The following is a 16,930-nucleotide window of genomic DNA, read 5'->3' as shown; positions in this document are numbered from 1 at the left end:
ATTTCCTCATGTCCGGTCTGGCAACTTAAATATAGTTTACTGAGAGTCTCGCCTTCTTAACAGATATAGCAAATTCCAGTCATTTGGGGAAATTCTCTTCTGGTTTATAGATAAATTCAAGGAAGAAATATACATTCAAAAATGGTACCAATGGAATTTGTGCCCTTAAACTGCATACCTCCTCCAGAGTGAATCCCACTTAACCTAAAACCTGAGTCTCAAGCTTGTAAACCAGGTATAAGGGAAAATTTAGTGGATCACAGTTGGAGGGAGGATTGTACCTTGAGGTTAATAATATCCCAGAATGTGTACATGGAATTCTTGGAGGAATGAAGGTAGAGGAATGTGAAGAAAGAATTAGGCAAAGTTCTACTCCCCACCCATCCTTGATACACACACCCAGCATTAGAAGGACTGACCAGGGAGAGAGAAAGAAACATGTTCTCTCTGAGTAATATGGAGGAAGGAATGGTGAATAGATATGATATGAATAGCCTCCCTTAGGTTCAGTGATTCGATGGGTGAACTCACAGGACTCAGCATATAGTCATACTCATGGCTACGGATCATTTCATCAAAAGGACACAAAACAAAATTAGCAAAGGGGAAAGGTTCATGGGGTAAAGTCTGGAGGAAATCAGACACAAGCTTCCAAGAGTCCTCTCCCACTGGAGTCACACGGGATGTGCTTAACTCCTCCAGCAATGAGTTGTGACAACAAACAAGTGTGAAGTGTTGTCTACTGGAAGCTCATTAGTGAGCCAGTGCCCAAGGTTTTTATTGGGAGCTGGTGACAGAGGGACCCTCTGCCCAGCATGTACCAAAATTCCAGGCTCTCAGGAGGAAGGCAGGTGTTCAGCATAAACCACGTTGTACAAACAGTTTAGGCACAATCAGTCGCTCTCATCATTTAGAGAAAGTGTTATATCAGTGTAGGAAACCGTTTACCAGTCAAGTTCACAGACACCAACCAGGGACCAACCTTGCAAGCAGCCCTTTCTAAGGATAGCAGTCTCAGGCCTGCTGTGATAACTCTATTCTGCACACCCTTCCAAATCACTTCTGAGCTGTTGATTTAAAAGTCCTTTAACATTGACATAGTCCTTCTAGGAAAGTATGCCGTGGCATACACAATGCTGTTTTTATCGAACAATTTCCCTCTCCCTCATCTAGTACTTATATTCTAAAATGAATGGAAATATTATCCAAGCTATTAATAATATTCAAGCTGACTGGTTTCATGCCAATCAATCAGGAATTAACTTAGTACCTACTGCATTTCCAGATTATCCCAAGTATATGGGAGTACAGGAGAGGTATGAGGAATAATCTCTGTCCATAAAGTTATTTATAGTCTAGTCAGGGTGTCAAGATACAGATAAGATCCCAGCTCAAGTTCTCAGCTGAAGGAAGTACCAAGGCAAATGCACAAGAAGTGCCTGATCAGCTTGGGACAGCGATTCCCTAGGAATGCCAGAGCTTCTGGGTCTGCTGCTGTGGACAGCTGAGGCATCTTGCCAGAGGTAACCCTGGAACAGTGGGCATGGAATAAGCCCAGTATGCTGGTTGTCATGAAAAATGGCACAGCGTATGTTTCTTCCTCAATATTGGAGAAGATAAAACTTCACAAGTAAATACAGGACTGAGTGTCAATCTCTGAAAGTACCTTATATTTTTCTGCATTCCTTCTCGATTCATCCTGTTTCCAGGTCGCCGGCTAGACCACGTATTCCTCAGTGCTGATGGCATTCGAGGTTTTCCAAGCGTTCTTCAGCAGATCAGTAAGATTCTCAATTACCCACTTCTGTCAGCCGGACAAATCAAACCAGGTGAGCTGCTTTACTACCCCCTTTTAACCTCCCAGCCTCGGAACATGAGGTCAGCATCAGACCTCACTTTTTCTTTCTCATTTGCTCTCCGTAGAGAGTGTAGAGGAAAAGGGGGGAGGTCCCCCACGGTGCAGCATTGCTGAGCTGCTTCAGATGTGTTGGCCCAGCCTCACCGAGGACTGTGTCGCTAGCCACACTACCCTCTCCCAGCAGCTGGAGCAGATCCTTCAGTCACTGAGAGAAGCACTACAGCTGCCAGGTACAGGCCCGACTGCATGGGAGCAGATGAGGTTGAAATGGGGAGAGGACACAGTGGAACGGGAAAGAGTACTTTGGAGCAGAGGCTGAGGACTCAGAAGTGGGCCCTACCAGCCCTCTAGTTAACCAGGGCCTGTCTCGTAACTAATTCCACCTGCTTCCCCACCTCCTAAGTGAAGGGCTGCTTAGCACTTCATTAGCTGGCACATTTTCCTCATTCCTTATGAGAGATACACCCAGAAGGGACTCCGTAAACATTGATTAACCCTTCCGCAAAAGAGTGCTGTGAGCTTCACAGAGCTGTTCCACCCGAGACATGGGTGAAAATGGAACTCTCCACCCTGATTTCTCCAGACTCAAAGCTCTTCCTGGCTGAGAATCACTTGTATAAGCAACCAACTTAGGGTTTTATAACTGCCTTGTCAGCGTAGCAGCCAGGCTATAGGATGTCCCATGCAGTGTACAGAGGCCTAGTTCCCATATTGTTTGGAAACTGACCCAAAGCCAGATGCACAGACTCAACACTACGTGCTTTCTCCTTTCATAACTCTTCCCAGAGCCCAGGAGTACTCCACTCACCTCCCTGGTGGAGCAGGTGGCCGGGAAAGCCCTGGAGGCAGAGGCCCACCCTGTGTATATCCAGACTCAGCTCCTCCAGAAGAACCTGGGCAAACAGACGCCAGCAGGCGGCAGGCAGACTGACTACATGGGCACCTTCTTCAGGTACTGCAGCACCCTGGCTGCTGTTCTCCTGCGGAGTTTGAGCTCTGAGCCTGGTAAGTAGCAAGAGAGAAAATAGAGTCAGGACTGGCCCACAAGTGTTTAGGGGCAAGGAAGAGGAAGGCGCACACTGAAGAGGTTCTGGGTACAGCAGTAGCCGAGGACACTACGTATGAGGTCCTCTCTTATTCACCTCTGTGTTTTATTCACCTTTGTCTCCTTGATGCCTCGTACAATGGTACAGCACGTGAGAGTATTCAATACATTTTGATGGCATTAATGACTCAAAACTACCTCTCCCAGATCTTCGATCTATTGTGGATATGAGGACCCACCAGGGGAATTAAGTCTCTGAGTCGAGTGCCAGATTCTTACTCAAGTCCGCAGAGCGAGTATTACCTACACTTCAGTCATATCGAAGGAGCAGTCTGGGCTGTCTGTGGCTAGGCCTGCTCACTGAAGTCTGTCTGTAGTTGGAAGTCTTTAGAACAGTGGTAAGGCGTAGATAAACCTGTGGTCAGCATCATGTCAGGAATACCTTTTACCTAGAAAAGTATCAACAGAAGGGCTTTCCATGTAGTTTTGACACTACTTTTTTATTGATTCTGGAAAACAGCGCTCTGAATGTTGCAATCAGTGGTGTAAAGATCACTTTCTTTACTTTTGCAGATCACGTGGAGGTCAAGGTGGGAAACCCCTTTGTTCTCCTGCAACAGAGCTCTTCCCAACTGGTGTCACACCTCCTGCTTGAGCGACAAGTTCCCCCAGAGAGGTAGGAGCCAGGCCTGGGCCTTCCTAATTGTTCATCAAGGAAACCAAGGGCTCAGTGGGGCTGTGTTTGAGTTCAATACAGGAGGTTGAGATTTCTTCCAGACTTTTCCCTTAATTTGCATTTACTCTTATACAAGCTACATTAAAATTCAGTGTACCTCGTTTCTTTCTCTCTCTCCACCTCTAATGTTTATATTGCAAGTATAAGATTAAGGGGACTCTTCACTTATGAGTAGGCAAAAATCCAGAACTTTGATAACACATTAGTTGGCGAGGCTGTAGGAAAACAAGCGTTCTCACAGATTGCCAGCAGGATATAAATGAGTACAGCCCCTGTGGGAAGGCCGTTTGTCCTAGTACAGCCCCTGTGGGAAGGCCGTTTGTCCATATAAAATGACAAACCACATTTTTGACCTAACAGTCCACCTTGGGGAATTTATCCTTTGTTATAAGTATGAAAAATGCTGTATGTACCAAGTCATTTTATTATAGCTTTGTATGGCATAGCCATTGTCCGCTAATAGGAGACTAGTTAAATTCAGTTTCTTCCACATAATGGAACACTATGTAGCTGTAAAAAAAGAGTGAGGGGCCTCTCTGTAGAGGGCTATGGACAGATCTCCCAGATTTGTTATTAAGTAAAAAAGCAAGGGGCAGAGAATTGGGTCCAATAGGCTGCCTTTTGAGTTAAAAAGAGAAGGGGTAGGGGGAACAATTAGAGAGTCTGCATTTACATTTGCTTGTTTACACATAAAGAAATTCTGAGATTGGGTGATGGTGCCCAGGCACTGAGGCCTTACGTGCCCTCTGCTTCTCTCCCTCCAGGCTGGCAGCCCTTCTGGCCCGAGAGGGTCTCAGCCTGAGTGTGCCACAGGTCATTGTCAACTGCTGCTGTGAGCCCCTTGCCCTTTGCTCTTCCCGTCAGAGCCAGCAGACATCATCCCTTCTGACCCAGCTGGGCATTCTGACCCAGCTGCATACCTCCCACTGCCTGGAGGACCTCCCACTTTCTACACTGAGCTCCTCAAAGCCAACTGAGAATCCCACGCTGGAGAGAAAGCCCCCCTCCTCCCCGAGGGATTCATCAGGCCCAGCCCTCACCTCCTCTGCCTTGGCCTTCCTTAAGTCCCGCTCAAAGCTGCTGGCTACCGTGGCCTGTCTGGGGGCTTCCCAGGGGTCAAAGATCACCAAGCCCGGCTTGTCTTGGAAGGAGCTTCGTGGCCGCAGGGAGGTGCCTCTGACTGCAGAGCAGGTAGCCCAGGAGTGTGAGCGCCTCCTGGAACAGTTCCCTATGCTTGAGGCCTCCCTCCTAGCTGCCTGGGAGCCCCTACGAGGGTCCTCCAAGCAGGGGCAGAGTCTGGCAGCGGGTCTCTGCGGCCGGGCCAGTCTCTCTACCGTCCTCCTGGGCCTGCATTCTCCCATAGCCCTGGATGTGCTCACCAAGGCCTTCGAGGAAGCCCTGGTGGCCAGCGATTGGCACCGGGCCCTTCAGCTCACTGAAGTGTACGGGCGAGATGTGGACGACTTGAGCAGCATACAGGATGCGGTCCTGAGCTGTGCTGCGGCAGGTGGTGAGCAGAAAGCCGCGCCTCCCTCCTTCACCAGTGGTAATAGTATTGGGCATTCACTGAGTGGATCACCGCATCTGATGCTCACAGTAACTCTAGAGAAAGGTGCCACCATAATCTCATGATACTGAGAGGCGAACGAGGCTCAGAGGGTAGGAAACTGCCCAGGATAGTCAGTGGTAGAGCAGAGCTTAGAACCCAACTCCATCGAACTTTAGGACAGGCACTCATAACCAATATTCTCAACCCTGCATGGCAGAATCGTTGTGAAATTCTATAAACTACAAATATAAGAGCCCCGTTTACAGAAGCCCATGATAGGGTTCAGGCAAGTGTTTGCTTTAAAGTAGGGGTCAGGAAAGTTTTTCTGTAAAGGGCTTTGTAGGCTATACAGGCTCGGTTGCAACTACTTGGCTCTGCCATCATAGCATGAAAACAGCCATAGACAATACATAAACGAGTGAGCGTGGCTGTATTCTAATAAAACTTTATTTATAAAAACAGACCCTGGGCCTGTTTGACAGCTCCCCAGGAGACTTTGATGTGTACCCAGAGTTGAGAGCAATGACCTACAGCTGTCCACTAGGGGGAGCAGGAGCTGGGCGGGCTGTGGGGAGTGGAGAAAATCTTTCCTTTTTCCTCTCCTTTCGCCTTTTCTCCCTCTCTTCAGAAAGTCCCGTGACTATGATTACATTTGCATAAAGAGAAACAGGGTATAGTATTTCTCCTATAGTGTTCCAAGTGTAAAAACTAATTCAGGTCAGAAGGATCTTCAGGATCCTCCAAGCTCCTGTTTTGTGAAACTGAACAAAGCCCTTCTCTTAAGAAGTAACCTGGACTCTTGAGCTCCGGCGCCAGCCTTGCTGAGCATCTTTTTGTCTTGTAGTCAAAGAAGGTTGGCAGTACCTGTTTGCTGTGAAGGATGCATCTCTGAGAAGTCGGCTAACACTGCAGTTTGTGGACCGGTGGCCCCTGGAGTCATGCCTGGAGATCCTGGCCTACTGCATTTCAGACACAGATCTCCAAGATGGGCTGGAGTGTGAACTACAGAGAAAGCTAGCAGAGCTGCTGGTGTATCAGAAGGTATAGGATTCGGCATCAAGAGAAAGGAAATAGCCTTCTCACCTTATTACCAACTCCAGCCTATTCTCATGTGATGGTGGATTTTTTTTTTTTTTTTCGGTACGCGGCCCTCTCACTGTTGTGGCCTCTCCTGTTGCGGAGCACAGGGTCCGGACGCACAGGCTTAGCAGCCATGGCTCACGGGCCCAGCCACTCCGCGGCATGTGGGATCTTCCCGGACCGGGAACCCGTGTCCCCTGCATTGGCAGGCGGACTCTCAACCACTGTGCCACCAGGGAAGCCCGATGGTGGATTTTAAGAAACAGAAAATCTGGGGCTGGCTTTTGCTCTGTATCTTGCTTCTGCTCTGTATCTGGCTTCCGTTCTTAGGTGAAGAGCGAGGGAGCCTCTATCTGTTTCCTATTTTATTTACTCCTATAATTTTAAATATGTACATGTCAGACAAGGATTAAAAATTAATAATAAAATTAACACTAGAATGGTGCTTTACAGTCCACAATGCCTTTTTCATATGTACAGGCACACCTTTTTTTTTTAACTGCATTTTGCTTTATTGCACTTTGCAGATACTATGTTTTTTACAAATTGAAGGTTTGTGGCAACGCTGCATTAAGTAAGTCTCTTGGCACCATTTTTCCAACAGCACTTAACTCACTTAATGTCTACGTGTCGCATTTTGATAATTCTCACAGTATTTCAAACTTTTTCATTATTATTATATTTGTTATGGTGATCTGTGATCAGTGAACTCTTTTTTTAACTATATTTTAAGATTTAGTTATTATTTATTTATTTTTGGCTGCATTAGGTCTTAGTTGCAGCACGCGGGATCTTTTGTTGCAGCGTGCAGGCTCTTCATTGTGGTGCATGGGCTTCTCTCTAGTGGTGGCGTGCAGGTTTTTTTCTTCTCTAGTTGTGGCACGCAGGCTCCAGAGGGCGTGGGCTCTGTAGTTTGCGGCTCGTGGGCTCTAGTTGAGGCGCACGAGCTGAGTAGTTGTGGCACGCAGGCTTAGTTGCCCCGCAGCACGTGGGATCTTAGTTCCCTGACCAGGGATCAAACCCACGTCCCCTGCATTGGAAGGCGGATTCTTTACCGCTGGACCACCGGGGAAGTCCCTGTGATCAGTGAACTCTGATGTTGCTATTGCAAAAACATTATAACTAGATGAATGCTCAAATTAATTGCTAAAACTAATTTTTTAGCAATAAAATATTTAATTAAGGCATGTACATTTTTTGTAGGCAATGCTACTGCACAATTTATAGACTACAGTATAATGTAAACATAACTTTATTTGCACTGGGAAACCAAAAAATTCGTGTGACTCACTTTATTATAATATTCACTTTATTGTGGTGGTCTGGAACTGAACCCACAGTATCCCCAAGGTATCCCTGTATATGTGAGCTCTCTGTATGTTTTATGTATATTGTGTCCTGTTGTTCAAGAGTTTTTATAGAATTTAATCTCTTATGTCTTTTTTAAAGATTGTTTTAAACTTCAGCTAAATTTCAAGAGCCATTTTGAAAGGGATGCATGAGAGTGACAGTTTCACAGTGAAAAATTTTTGGATATATGTGTCATATTCAAGATCAAGAGGCTCAGGAAGACAGATTTCGATGGTACAGCTACATAACAAGTATACATATATGCTAATTTTTCCATGTGTGCTTGGAACTGAACAGAGCCCAGAGCCCAACCAGGGAAAGGGAAAGTGGCAGGTGAAAAAGATTTTCTTTCCACTCTTCCATAGCACTTTTCATGCAGAGCTAAAATGCTGCATGAAGGGTGATCCCACAGAGCATTCAGGACAGAAGAATAACCTGTCTAGAGTTTTGAGCTGGAGGGGCAGGGGACAAGTGACTCCAGGAGACTGAACAAGCTGCAAAGCACAGAAGCCTCTGAGGATTGTCCTCCAAGTGAAAGGCCCCAATCCTGGCCTCCCCACTCAGCCTTTGCTCCCTGATTATACTTGCTGGATAGGTTCTCTCACCTCTCCAAACACTCTTTGTCCCATTCGTTCTAATCCCTCCTCTGTCCTGGCAAGTTCTGACAGCCTGACTTTGGGACAGAGACCTGGGGATGGCCCATCCCTGGAAACTCCAATGACTTATTCCTGAGCAGAGTAATTGCAGTGTGGTTTGATAGCTTTTTCTGTCTTTCCTTAGATTCTAGGTTTGCAGGCTACCCCCATGTGGTGTGACTGGCAGACCCTGAGGAACTGTTGTGTCGAGGACCCATCAACTGTCATGAATGTGATTCTAGAAGCCAAGGTACCATTTTCCTGGGTACTATTCCCCTTCCTCCTCTTTCCAGAGTTGCTGTTCCTTAGCTGGTTATGTAGACCTCTTTCCACTTATCAAGGTTCACATTTTTTTCTATAACTACATAACACTTTTTTTTTTTCTATTTTGTGTGTGTGAAATTTACCAACATACCTAGAAGAATAGAGGATAATACAATTGACACTTTTGTACTATCACCCTTGTTTTCATACACAAGATTTCCTACACTGTTTACACTAGGTACAGAATGTATACCTAGCATTGGAATTGCTGGATCATGAGGCATGAGCATCCTCACCTTTTCGAAGATGTTACAACATTGCTCTTCAGATCCGTCGTCCTGTCCCTGTTATTCTCCCACTCACAGTTCCTGTTGTTCCATCTTCTTAGCAACTTTGGCATTGTCCAGCTTTTCACTTTTTTGCCAATAAGATGGCATGTCATTATGGTGTTAATTTACATTTCCATGATTACTAATGACCTTGATTATCTTTTCATGTGTTTATTGGACATTTGAGCGCTAAGGAGACTTTTTTTACCCTTTAAGGAGCTGATATACCATAGTTCAAAATGAGATGTATTTATTTAGATGTTCATTCATCCGGGAAACCTTTACTGACTGTCTGTTATTTACCACTGCGCTGGATGGTGTTGAAACAAAGATAATTAAGCTTAGTCCTTGCCCTTGTGCAGCTCACATTTTGGGAAAGGAGGGAGCAGGGCGGGGCGATGTGAGACACATCCCTGGGTGATTGCGATATACCAAGTGACCGAAGTAAGCCCAGACTAAGGTGGGGCACAGCCAGGTGCCTAAGACAGCCCAAGAAACAAGGAAGCATCCTGAAGAAGGTGGCCCCAGGCAGAGTTGTGGGGAGGGCCTTCCAGATGCCATCATATTAGAACACATGGACAAAGCTCTGGGAAGTTTTAATCCAGAGTTCACAAATTTGGTGTTGGAAGGGGGAGTAACAAGGGGTGATATCAATGGAATCCAACCCCAACATGTTTGTTTGGCCCATGTAGTATTGCTCTGCAGAATTTTTAGTTTTCATATTGATTTCGTTGCCAACATTGTAAAATAGGAATTTTTTTAATTAAAAAAGTTTTTTTGGCATTTTTAAAAGTCTGGCACCACTGGGCCTGCACATTCATATGGCAACAGTGAGAGCTGAGCAGGCACTGTCTCCTCTGGACAGTCTTTTTGGTCCACTTCCTTAGTATCTTCCCAGGGCTGACACCGAGTGTCAGTAGCTGTATGTCATCTGTTTCTTTATTATAGTAGAGCTAAAAGAAAAAGGACATCCTGAACAGTCAGCCTACTTGGATCATTTTCATAACTTACCTTGCCACTCTAGTCCTTTATGATCCCACTTTAATCCCACAGTGAAGTTCCCATCAGCACTTCCCAAACTTTCCTGGGGCTTTAGCAGACTCAAGACTGCTGAGAAAAATCAGGCAAGAGCTGGATGAGTGACAAGGCCCGGAATTTAAAGGGATTGAAGGCATGTGTGTTTCCTTCCAGGAGTATGAGCTGTGTGAGGAGTGGGGCTGCCTATACCCCATTCCAAGAGAACATTTAATCAACCTACATCAAAAGCATCTTCTCCACCTTCTAGAAAGAGGCGATCATGAAAAGGCTCTGCAGGTAAGCCTCCAACTCTTCCCAGTTTTCTTTTGGTAGGGGATGAGAAGGTTAGTCAAAGCAGGTGGCTCTGTTCCTGCTGGATCCCATGCAAAGCATTCGCAGTGTCAGATCTGCCCCTCCGTGTCCTTCAGGAGCTGGTTATAGTCACCTTCCCTATAGGTGCCTAGCCCTGCATTGGGGCCAGATGGGCATCTGGGTCCAAGACTCTGCTGATCTCTGGTCCTGTCAAAGCCATCATTTGTGAAGCTTTGGGGGTGGTGAAAAAATGAGTGCAGAGAAGGGGTTAATCCACAGTGACTAAACCTGAAGGTTCTGTTCTCAAACAAAACAAGGCTGTTCTAAGAGTTCTTCTACAGGTCTCACCTTTCTCCTCTACCTTCCTCCTGCAACAGCTCCTGCGAAGAATTCCTGACCTCACCATGTGCCTTGAGGTCACAGAGCAGTCCCTCGACCAGCACTCTAGCTTGGCCACTTCTCACTTCTTGGCCAACTACCTCACCACCCACTTCTATGGAGAACTGACCGCAGACCGACACCGTGAAATCCAAGCACTGTACATGGGATCCAAGGTCAGGAGGAGAAGGGGGTGTTGGGAAAGCATGCCTGAGGGAGGGACTGCTGGCCCATCTCCCACTTCAGAACTTGCCCTTCCAGGCACCTGCCATCCTTGACCTGTGGTATATAAAATCTTGACCCTAACAGCCCACCACATCCCTTAGGACTTACCGTTCTCTTACTGCTCTGCCTCCAAAGTGAATTTTACTGTCCTCTTAAATTCTCTTTATGCTTTCCTTGGCATCTGCTATACCAAGCCTTCTCAATTCGGACCATGAATTAGAATCACCTGGACTTTCTAAAAATAGCAGTAGTTAATCTCCACCCTAGAGTAATTAACACCGAACCCCTTGGGACAGGGCCTGCCTATCTTCCAGAAGGATTCTGATGCGAGGATTTAAAACTGCTTTAAATCCTTAAAACTACTTTGTGCTAAAGGAAAAGGGTTAATTGTCTAGGCAATGAGATAAGTCTTTACCTTTGATGTGTAACCTTGGAGACACTAATAGAAGAAATTATAAGCTAGAAAAAGTAATCCAGTGAAGGAGAGTTTGGGGAGAGATAAGGCCTTCTAACTCTCTAATAATGATTCTGATTGGAAGTCATATATACTGGCCCCCTAAGTGTAGAACTTGCCCCATGAATAGAATGAGTGCTGGGAGAGCCATGAATATGACCACTAGCCTACTTGCTAAGAGTTCAACTATGTAAAATGATTCTAAAGAGGATACACCTTTTTTTTTCTTTTTTTTCTTTTTTTTTGGATGTACTGTACCTAAATGGAATCTTTGAAAATTGGCAATGAGAAGAGCCAGTGAATGTATTTCAAGCCCAGGAATAACAGCCTCTAGGAGGAATTTAGAGTCATCATTCACCTGTAGAACACTGGAGGTGCCAGGTTTAGCCCACCTTATATTGCTTATTCTAGTAAAGCCTCAAATGGACAGAATGGTGGCTTTAAGGATCAGGCAGGGGTCAACCATGCCTGGTTGGTCTAGGCCAGGGGTCAGGAGACCACCACCTGTGGGCCAAATCCAGTCCTCTGCCTGCTTTTATAAATCAGGTTTTATAAATCAGTAGTTGCCACAAAGACCTTATGGCCTATGGAGCCTAAAATATTTACTATCTTAAACCTTTACAGGAAAAGTTTGCCAGCCTTGCTTCCTAAGAGACTCCTAGCCAGTTTCAGTAGCTGGCCAAGTGCCCTTTGGTCCCAGATACCCTTCCCCCTTCCCAGTAAGAATCTTGGCTTTCTTCTGAAATTCATGTCCTGTTTTCTTCACTCTGTGGCTCTGCCCCACACCCAGGTCCTGCTAACCCTGCCCGAGCAGTACCGGGCCAGCTACTCCCACTTGTCCTCTAACCCCCTGCTCATGCTGGAGCAGCTGCTCATGAACATGAAAGTGGATTGGGCCACCATGGCTGTGCAGACCCTGCATCAGCTGCTGGCTGGCCGGGAGGCTGGCTTCACCGTGGACGAGGTGGATTCACTGCTTTCCAGATACGCAGGAAAAGCCCTGGACTTTCTGTACCCTCTGCGGGAGAAGCGCTCAGGTAACCGCCAGCATCCTCGATGGGGGTTCTACATGGAGAAGGAAATACCGTGCTACATCCTTATTTTCATTTTTCCTCTTTTATAATTTTGAGTTGATTGAGAGTGAAAGGATACACTTCAGGAGAGATAGCTCTTTTATATAGGAGAGATCTCAGTCTTGGAGGAAGTGGCAGGCTAACCAGAATGAAAGGATGGTAGATAACCACCACGTGCATAATAATATAAAGCTTCGAGGAAAAAAACATGCTGGGGGGTACTTCCCTGGTGACGCAGTGGTTAAGAATCCACGTGCCAATGCAGGGGATACGGGTTTAATCCCTGGTCTGGGAAGATCCCACATGCCGCGGAGTATCTAAGCCGTGCGCCACAACTACTGAGCCTGCGTTCTAGAGCCCGCAAGCCACAACTACTGAAGCCCACGTGCCTAGAGCCCGTGCTCCACAACAAGAGAAGCCACCGGAATGAGAAGCCTGCGCACTGCAACGAAGAGTAGCCCCCACTCGCCGCAACTAGAGAAAGCCCGCATGCAGCAACAAAGACCCAAAGCAGCCAAAAATAAATAAAAACAGAAAAACACGCTGGGGGTGGTCTCTGTCTGGCCTTGGTGCACTGGGCTCTTAAGTGCCATCATTTTGTACTGAGGGTATGCGCTATTCCCAGGATCACATCAGATGTCACTAGTGTGGGAACTGACTCAGCCTCTTCTAGAATGAAGAAAATGAAATAAATGGGGGCTGATGTTCCCAGCCAGCTTTTTTTTTCTTACTCCCTACCCTCCAGGACCACCATTTAAATGTCTTCTACTTCCCCCTGGGCATCTTTAGATTTATTTTGTAAAATCCTAGTGTCTACTTCATTTATCTCACGTGCCTAACACAGTTTGTTTATTGAGGCATTTAAGAAGCATGCCTGCTGTCGTCTTAGAAGTACCTCTGCCATTCTTTGCATACCTAGTAGAGTCATGGGATGACAGCGAAACCAACAGGGCTTTGAAGTAAATGCCTAGCACAGCAAGTAAGGATGTTTATGATAGAACAATCTGTCGACATTTTCCCTCCCTACAGATCCTGTGATTTACCTCCAGGAAATTGTCAGTCCGGCTTCAGACCTCGAGACCTTGTCTAGGTCACCGTCAGTGGAGTTCTCTTCTGTTGCTGCTCCTGGTAAGGACAGGTTCTGAGAGTTACCCATTTTTCAGTTCAATCTTGCCTTATTCTGATTTTCTGATTCTTTTGCTTCTTTTTTCATTTCCAGTCACAACATTCTTATTAATTGTTTTTCTTGATTCTTTCCAGCTTTTTGTATCCCAGAAAATTCAACATACAATCGATTCTTATTATTCGCAGTAGTATATCTATGAAGGCTCCACAAACACTGAATTAGCAAATACTAAACCATTGCTCCCAGGGAAAATTCGCCCACGCGTGTGTGTGATTACATGTGTGGACATGCGCGCACACGCACACACACACACACATACACATTTCACATACATTATAATCTCAAATTGGAAACAATTCATCCCAGTAAATTCTATTTTCTTTATTTTACAAAAGAGAAAAAGCGGTTCAGAGTGTTAAAGTGACCTGCCTGAAGCCACCCCATTAATGAGTGCCTAATGAGCCTTTGGGATTCAAACCCTGTCCAACTAGCCCCAGAGCGGAGCTTCTTACACTACCCTGCTGCACTGTCCCCTACCGTCTGCATCCTCTGGTCATCTCTGTAGGAGAGCTGAGATAAGAAGGCAAAACATTACCTTGTTCAACCCCAGATGAGAAGCTGTATACCAGGCAACTCAAATTATTCACCGCTCTGTGCATGTCTGCAAAAGCAATGCAAATATTGATTTTGAGGTTACAAACAAATTTTAGCGAGTAGGCAACTTCACAAATACGGAATCTACTAATAAGGAGAATCGACTTATTTAAGTCCTTATGTTCACTCTGACCCTGTCCTGCAGGTAGTTATTTATATCTGTCACCCACACAGGGTGCAAGGTCCTTGAAGGCCTCGGCCATGTTTTGGTCACCCCTTTTCACCACCCCTCTTCTCCCACAGTCTCCTGACTTGCCCAATGGCCTACACTCAGAAGCAGCTCAGCAAGTGTTTGTTTTGCCAACAGGAGAGCAGACTTCTGGGGAGAGGTCGACAGCCCGTCGTCTTCTGGGTGCTGCTAAGAGTCACTGTGTTTTCCAGTTCTCTTTTTCTGTGACCTGCCAACATCGTTCTGCTAGTTGACAAGAAATCTCCTTAGATATCATAAAACAAAGACCGTGGCATTTCGTGGCCATGCTTTGAGAATTAGCCATGCTTCGCAGTAATCAGCAGACCTGACAGAAGGGCTCAGACGTACAGGCACATGAGCAGCTTCACAAATCTGCATAAGGCAGCCTGAGCAGCTTTGGTTTACTTAATTTTTTAAACTTTTTATTACAGAAAGTTTCCAGTACACGAAAGTAGAGAGACCAGTGTAATGAAGTGTCACATACCTATTACCCAGCTGCAATGTTTATCATGTCAGTGTGACCATTCTTGTTTCATCTTTACCCCTGTCCCTCTACTGGATTATTTTGAAACAAATCCTAGATATCATACCATTTTGTTTATAAATAAAACAGGGTATATCTCTAAAAGGTAAGGACATTTATAAAACAAAACCATAACATCATTCTCATACCTAAAACCAAATTAATGATTCCTTATTATTATCAACTATCCAGTCACTCGTCAGATTTCCCCAGTTGTCTCATGAAGATTCTTTTTAGAATTGGTCTTTCTAGAATCAAGATGTAAATAATGTCCACACATGGCATTCGACTAAACTCTCTCTTAAATCTGTTTTAATCAGTAGGTCCCCCTACCTCTTTTTATTTGTGGAGGAAACCAGGTCATTTGTCCTTTAGAGCTTCCCACACACTGCATTTTGCTGATTGTCACCCCATGGCAATCTGGGTCTCCGTCCCCTGTGTTTTCCAGTACACTGGTAGATAGATCTAGAAGCTTGATTTGATTCAGGCTTAATATTTTTTGGTTAGTATATTTGACAGGTGGCCGTGTGCCTTCCATCAGGAGACACACAACGCTCTTTTTGCAGTCAGCCATCGATGATCAATAACTGGATCTATGCTATCAGTAGGGGTTTGCAACGTGGTACAGTTCTAACTCTCTCATCCCTTCTTTGTTTATTAGCTGGACTACTGATCACCTTTTACTCTGACTTCTGGCTTTGACTCCCAGGTGTCTCCGTTGTGCATTCCCCCAGTCCGAGGGAGAGGAGCCTCCCACAGAGTCAGCCGCCACTGGAGTTTGTGCCCCCAGCAACGCCCCCTGCCAGGCACCAGTGGGTACCGGATGAGAGCGAGAGCACCTGCATGGTCTGCTGCAGGGAGCGCTTCACCATGGTAAGCAGCGTCCGTCTCCGGCTTTACCTGCAGGAGAAATTAAAGGAAAGCTCTACTTCCTGAGCCTGAGTTTATAGTCACCTCCTGTCCCCAAGAGGATATGGGTATGTTCAGAAGAACTGACTACCAGATCTGCGGCTCTGGGTTTACCTTTGACCTGACCAGAATATATTTTCTGAATTTAGACAGATGGTAGACACCCTCAAGGAGCCTTAAATTCTAAAATCTCTGCCATTCTCATGAAATAAATAAAAAGAGCCAGAGTGGTATTGCATGGGAGGAGTCACCAAATGTTGGGGCATCTCGTTTCTAGCTCCTGTGTCTTTCGCAGAAAGACGGGTGACCTGGTAATGGTTTTATGTGCTGGCGCCAGATGACCTCAGTTCTAATACCAGCACTGCCTCTTACTAGCAATGTGACTATTAACTTTCTCAGTCTCAGATGCTCACTTGTAAACTAGGGATGCTCGGTTATTTGGTTCATGGAGCTATAAGCACTAACTACAGTAACAGATGTTACCACCCTGCACACAGTACCTGGCTGGCACAACAGCTCAGCTGATGATCAGGATGACGATGCAGTTTCTCTGTGTCTGTTTCCTCCTCGTGCATAAAAGCGGTGTAATATATCTGTCAACCTCTTATGATGAAATAAGGCAGTATTTGTAAAAGCATCTTGAAAAAAGAACACTTTTTCATCATCAATACCATGTAGACATGTGATCCTCATTGGCTGAGAAATCACTTCTTCCCCACTGCTTTTTGCGGTGTCTTCACATGTTTCCTCCACAGACAGATAAGACTTGTCAGGAGCTATTGAAAAACTGTCCATGACTTGGACATCTTTGCCCATCAGATGAGAGAGATCTTTAAATGTCAGCTTCTTGAAGGCAAGGATTTGTGTGTTCTTTTCTCAGTAGAGGCCCAAGCACATGCTATTCTTAGTAAGTCACAGGTGGCTAATTCCAAGGATAAATGGATTGACGGGTGCTCACAGGTCCTGCAATCTCACCTTCTCTTCCTCCCTCCTCCTTCTCTTCCTGATGACACTCCTCAGTTTAACAGGCGTCATCACTGTCGCCGCTGTGGTCGGCTAGTGTGCAGTTCCTGCTCCACTAAGAAAACGGTGGTGGAAGGCTGCAGAGAGAACCCTACTCGCGTGTGTGACCAGTGCTATAGTTACTTCAACAAAGAGTGAGTGTCCTGCAGCGGGGCCGCTGCTGCTATTGACCACTGCACCCTCCCCCGGGTCCTGACACT

The 16,930-nt window shown here is 45.8% G+C and overlaps 1 protein-coding gene across 4 annotated transcripts in view; it reads left to right on the top strand.

Annotated features, from left to right (window-relative positions):
- The window catches only part of ZFYVE26 (zinc finger FYVE-type containing 26), a 69,291-nt gene that overhangs the window by 22,940 nt on the left and 29,421 nt on the right, over positions 1–16,930 (top strand). For all 4 annotated transcript variants that reach the window (XM_089906173.1, XM_089906175.1, XM_089906174.1 and 1 more), the window contains 13 exons: positions 1,710–1,829; positions 1,924–2,088; positions 2,645–2,863; positions 3,477–3,579; positions 4,404–5,149; positions 6,033–6,229; positions 8,399–8,503; positions 10,038–10,160; positions 10,553–10,729; positions 12,023–12,269; positions 13,335–13,433; positions 15,508–15,671; positions 16,728–16,864. In XM_089906173.1, the coding sequence (XP_089762299.1) occupies positions 1,710–1,829; positions 1,924–2,088; positions 2,645–2,863; positions 3,477–3,579; positions 4,404–5,149; positions 6,033–6,229; positions 8,399–8,503; positions 10,038–10,160; positions 10,553–10,729; positions 12,023–12,269; positions 13,335–13,433; positions 15,508–15,671; positions 16,728–16,864 (2,602 nt within the window). The remainder of the gene's footprint in view (positions 1–1,709; positions 1,830–1,923; positions 2,089–2,644; positions 2,864–3,476; positions 3,580–4,403; positions 5,150–6,032; positions 6,230–8,398; positions 8,504–10,037; positions 10,161–10,552; positions 10,730–12,022; positions 12,270–13,334; positions 13,434–15,507; positions 15,672–16,727; positions 16,865–16,930) is intronic.

This window comes from Delphinapterus leucas, chromosome 2, assembly GCF_059928025.1.
Source record: "Delphinapterus leucas isolate spDelLeu-1000000601 "Yukka" chromosome 2, BTC_Dleu_Yukka2, whole genome shotgun sequence".
Lineage (NCBI taxonomy): Eukaryota > Metazoa > Chordata > Mammalia > Artiodactyla > Monodontidae > Delphinapterus > Delphinapterus leucas.
Note: the sequence above shows the minus strand (reverse complement) of the source record. Positions and strands in the feature narration are given on the sequence as shown.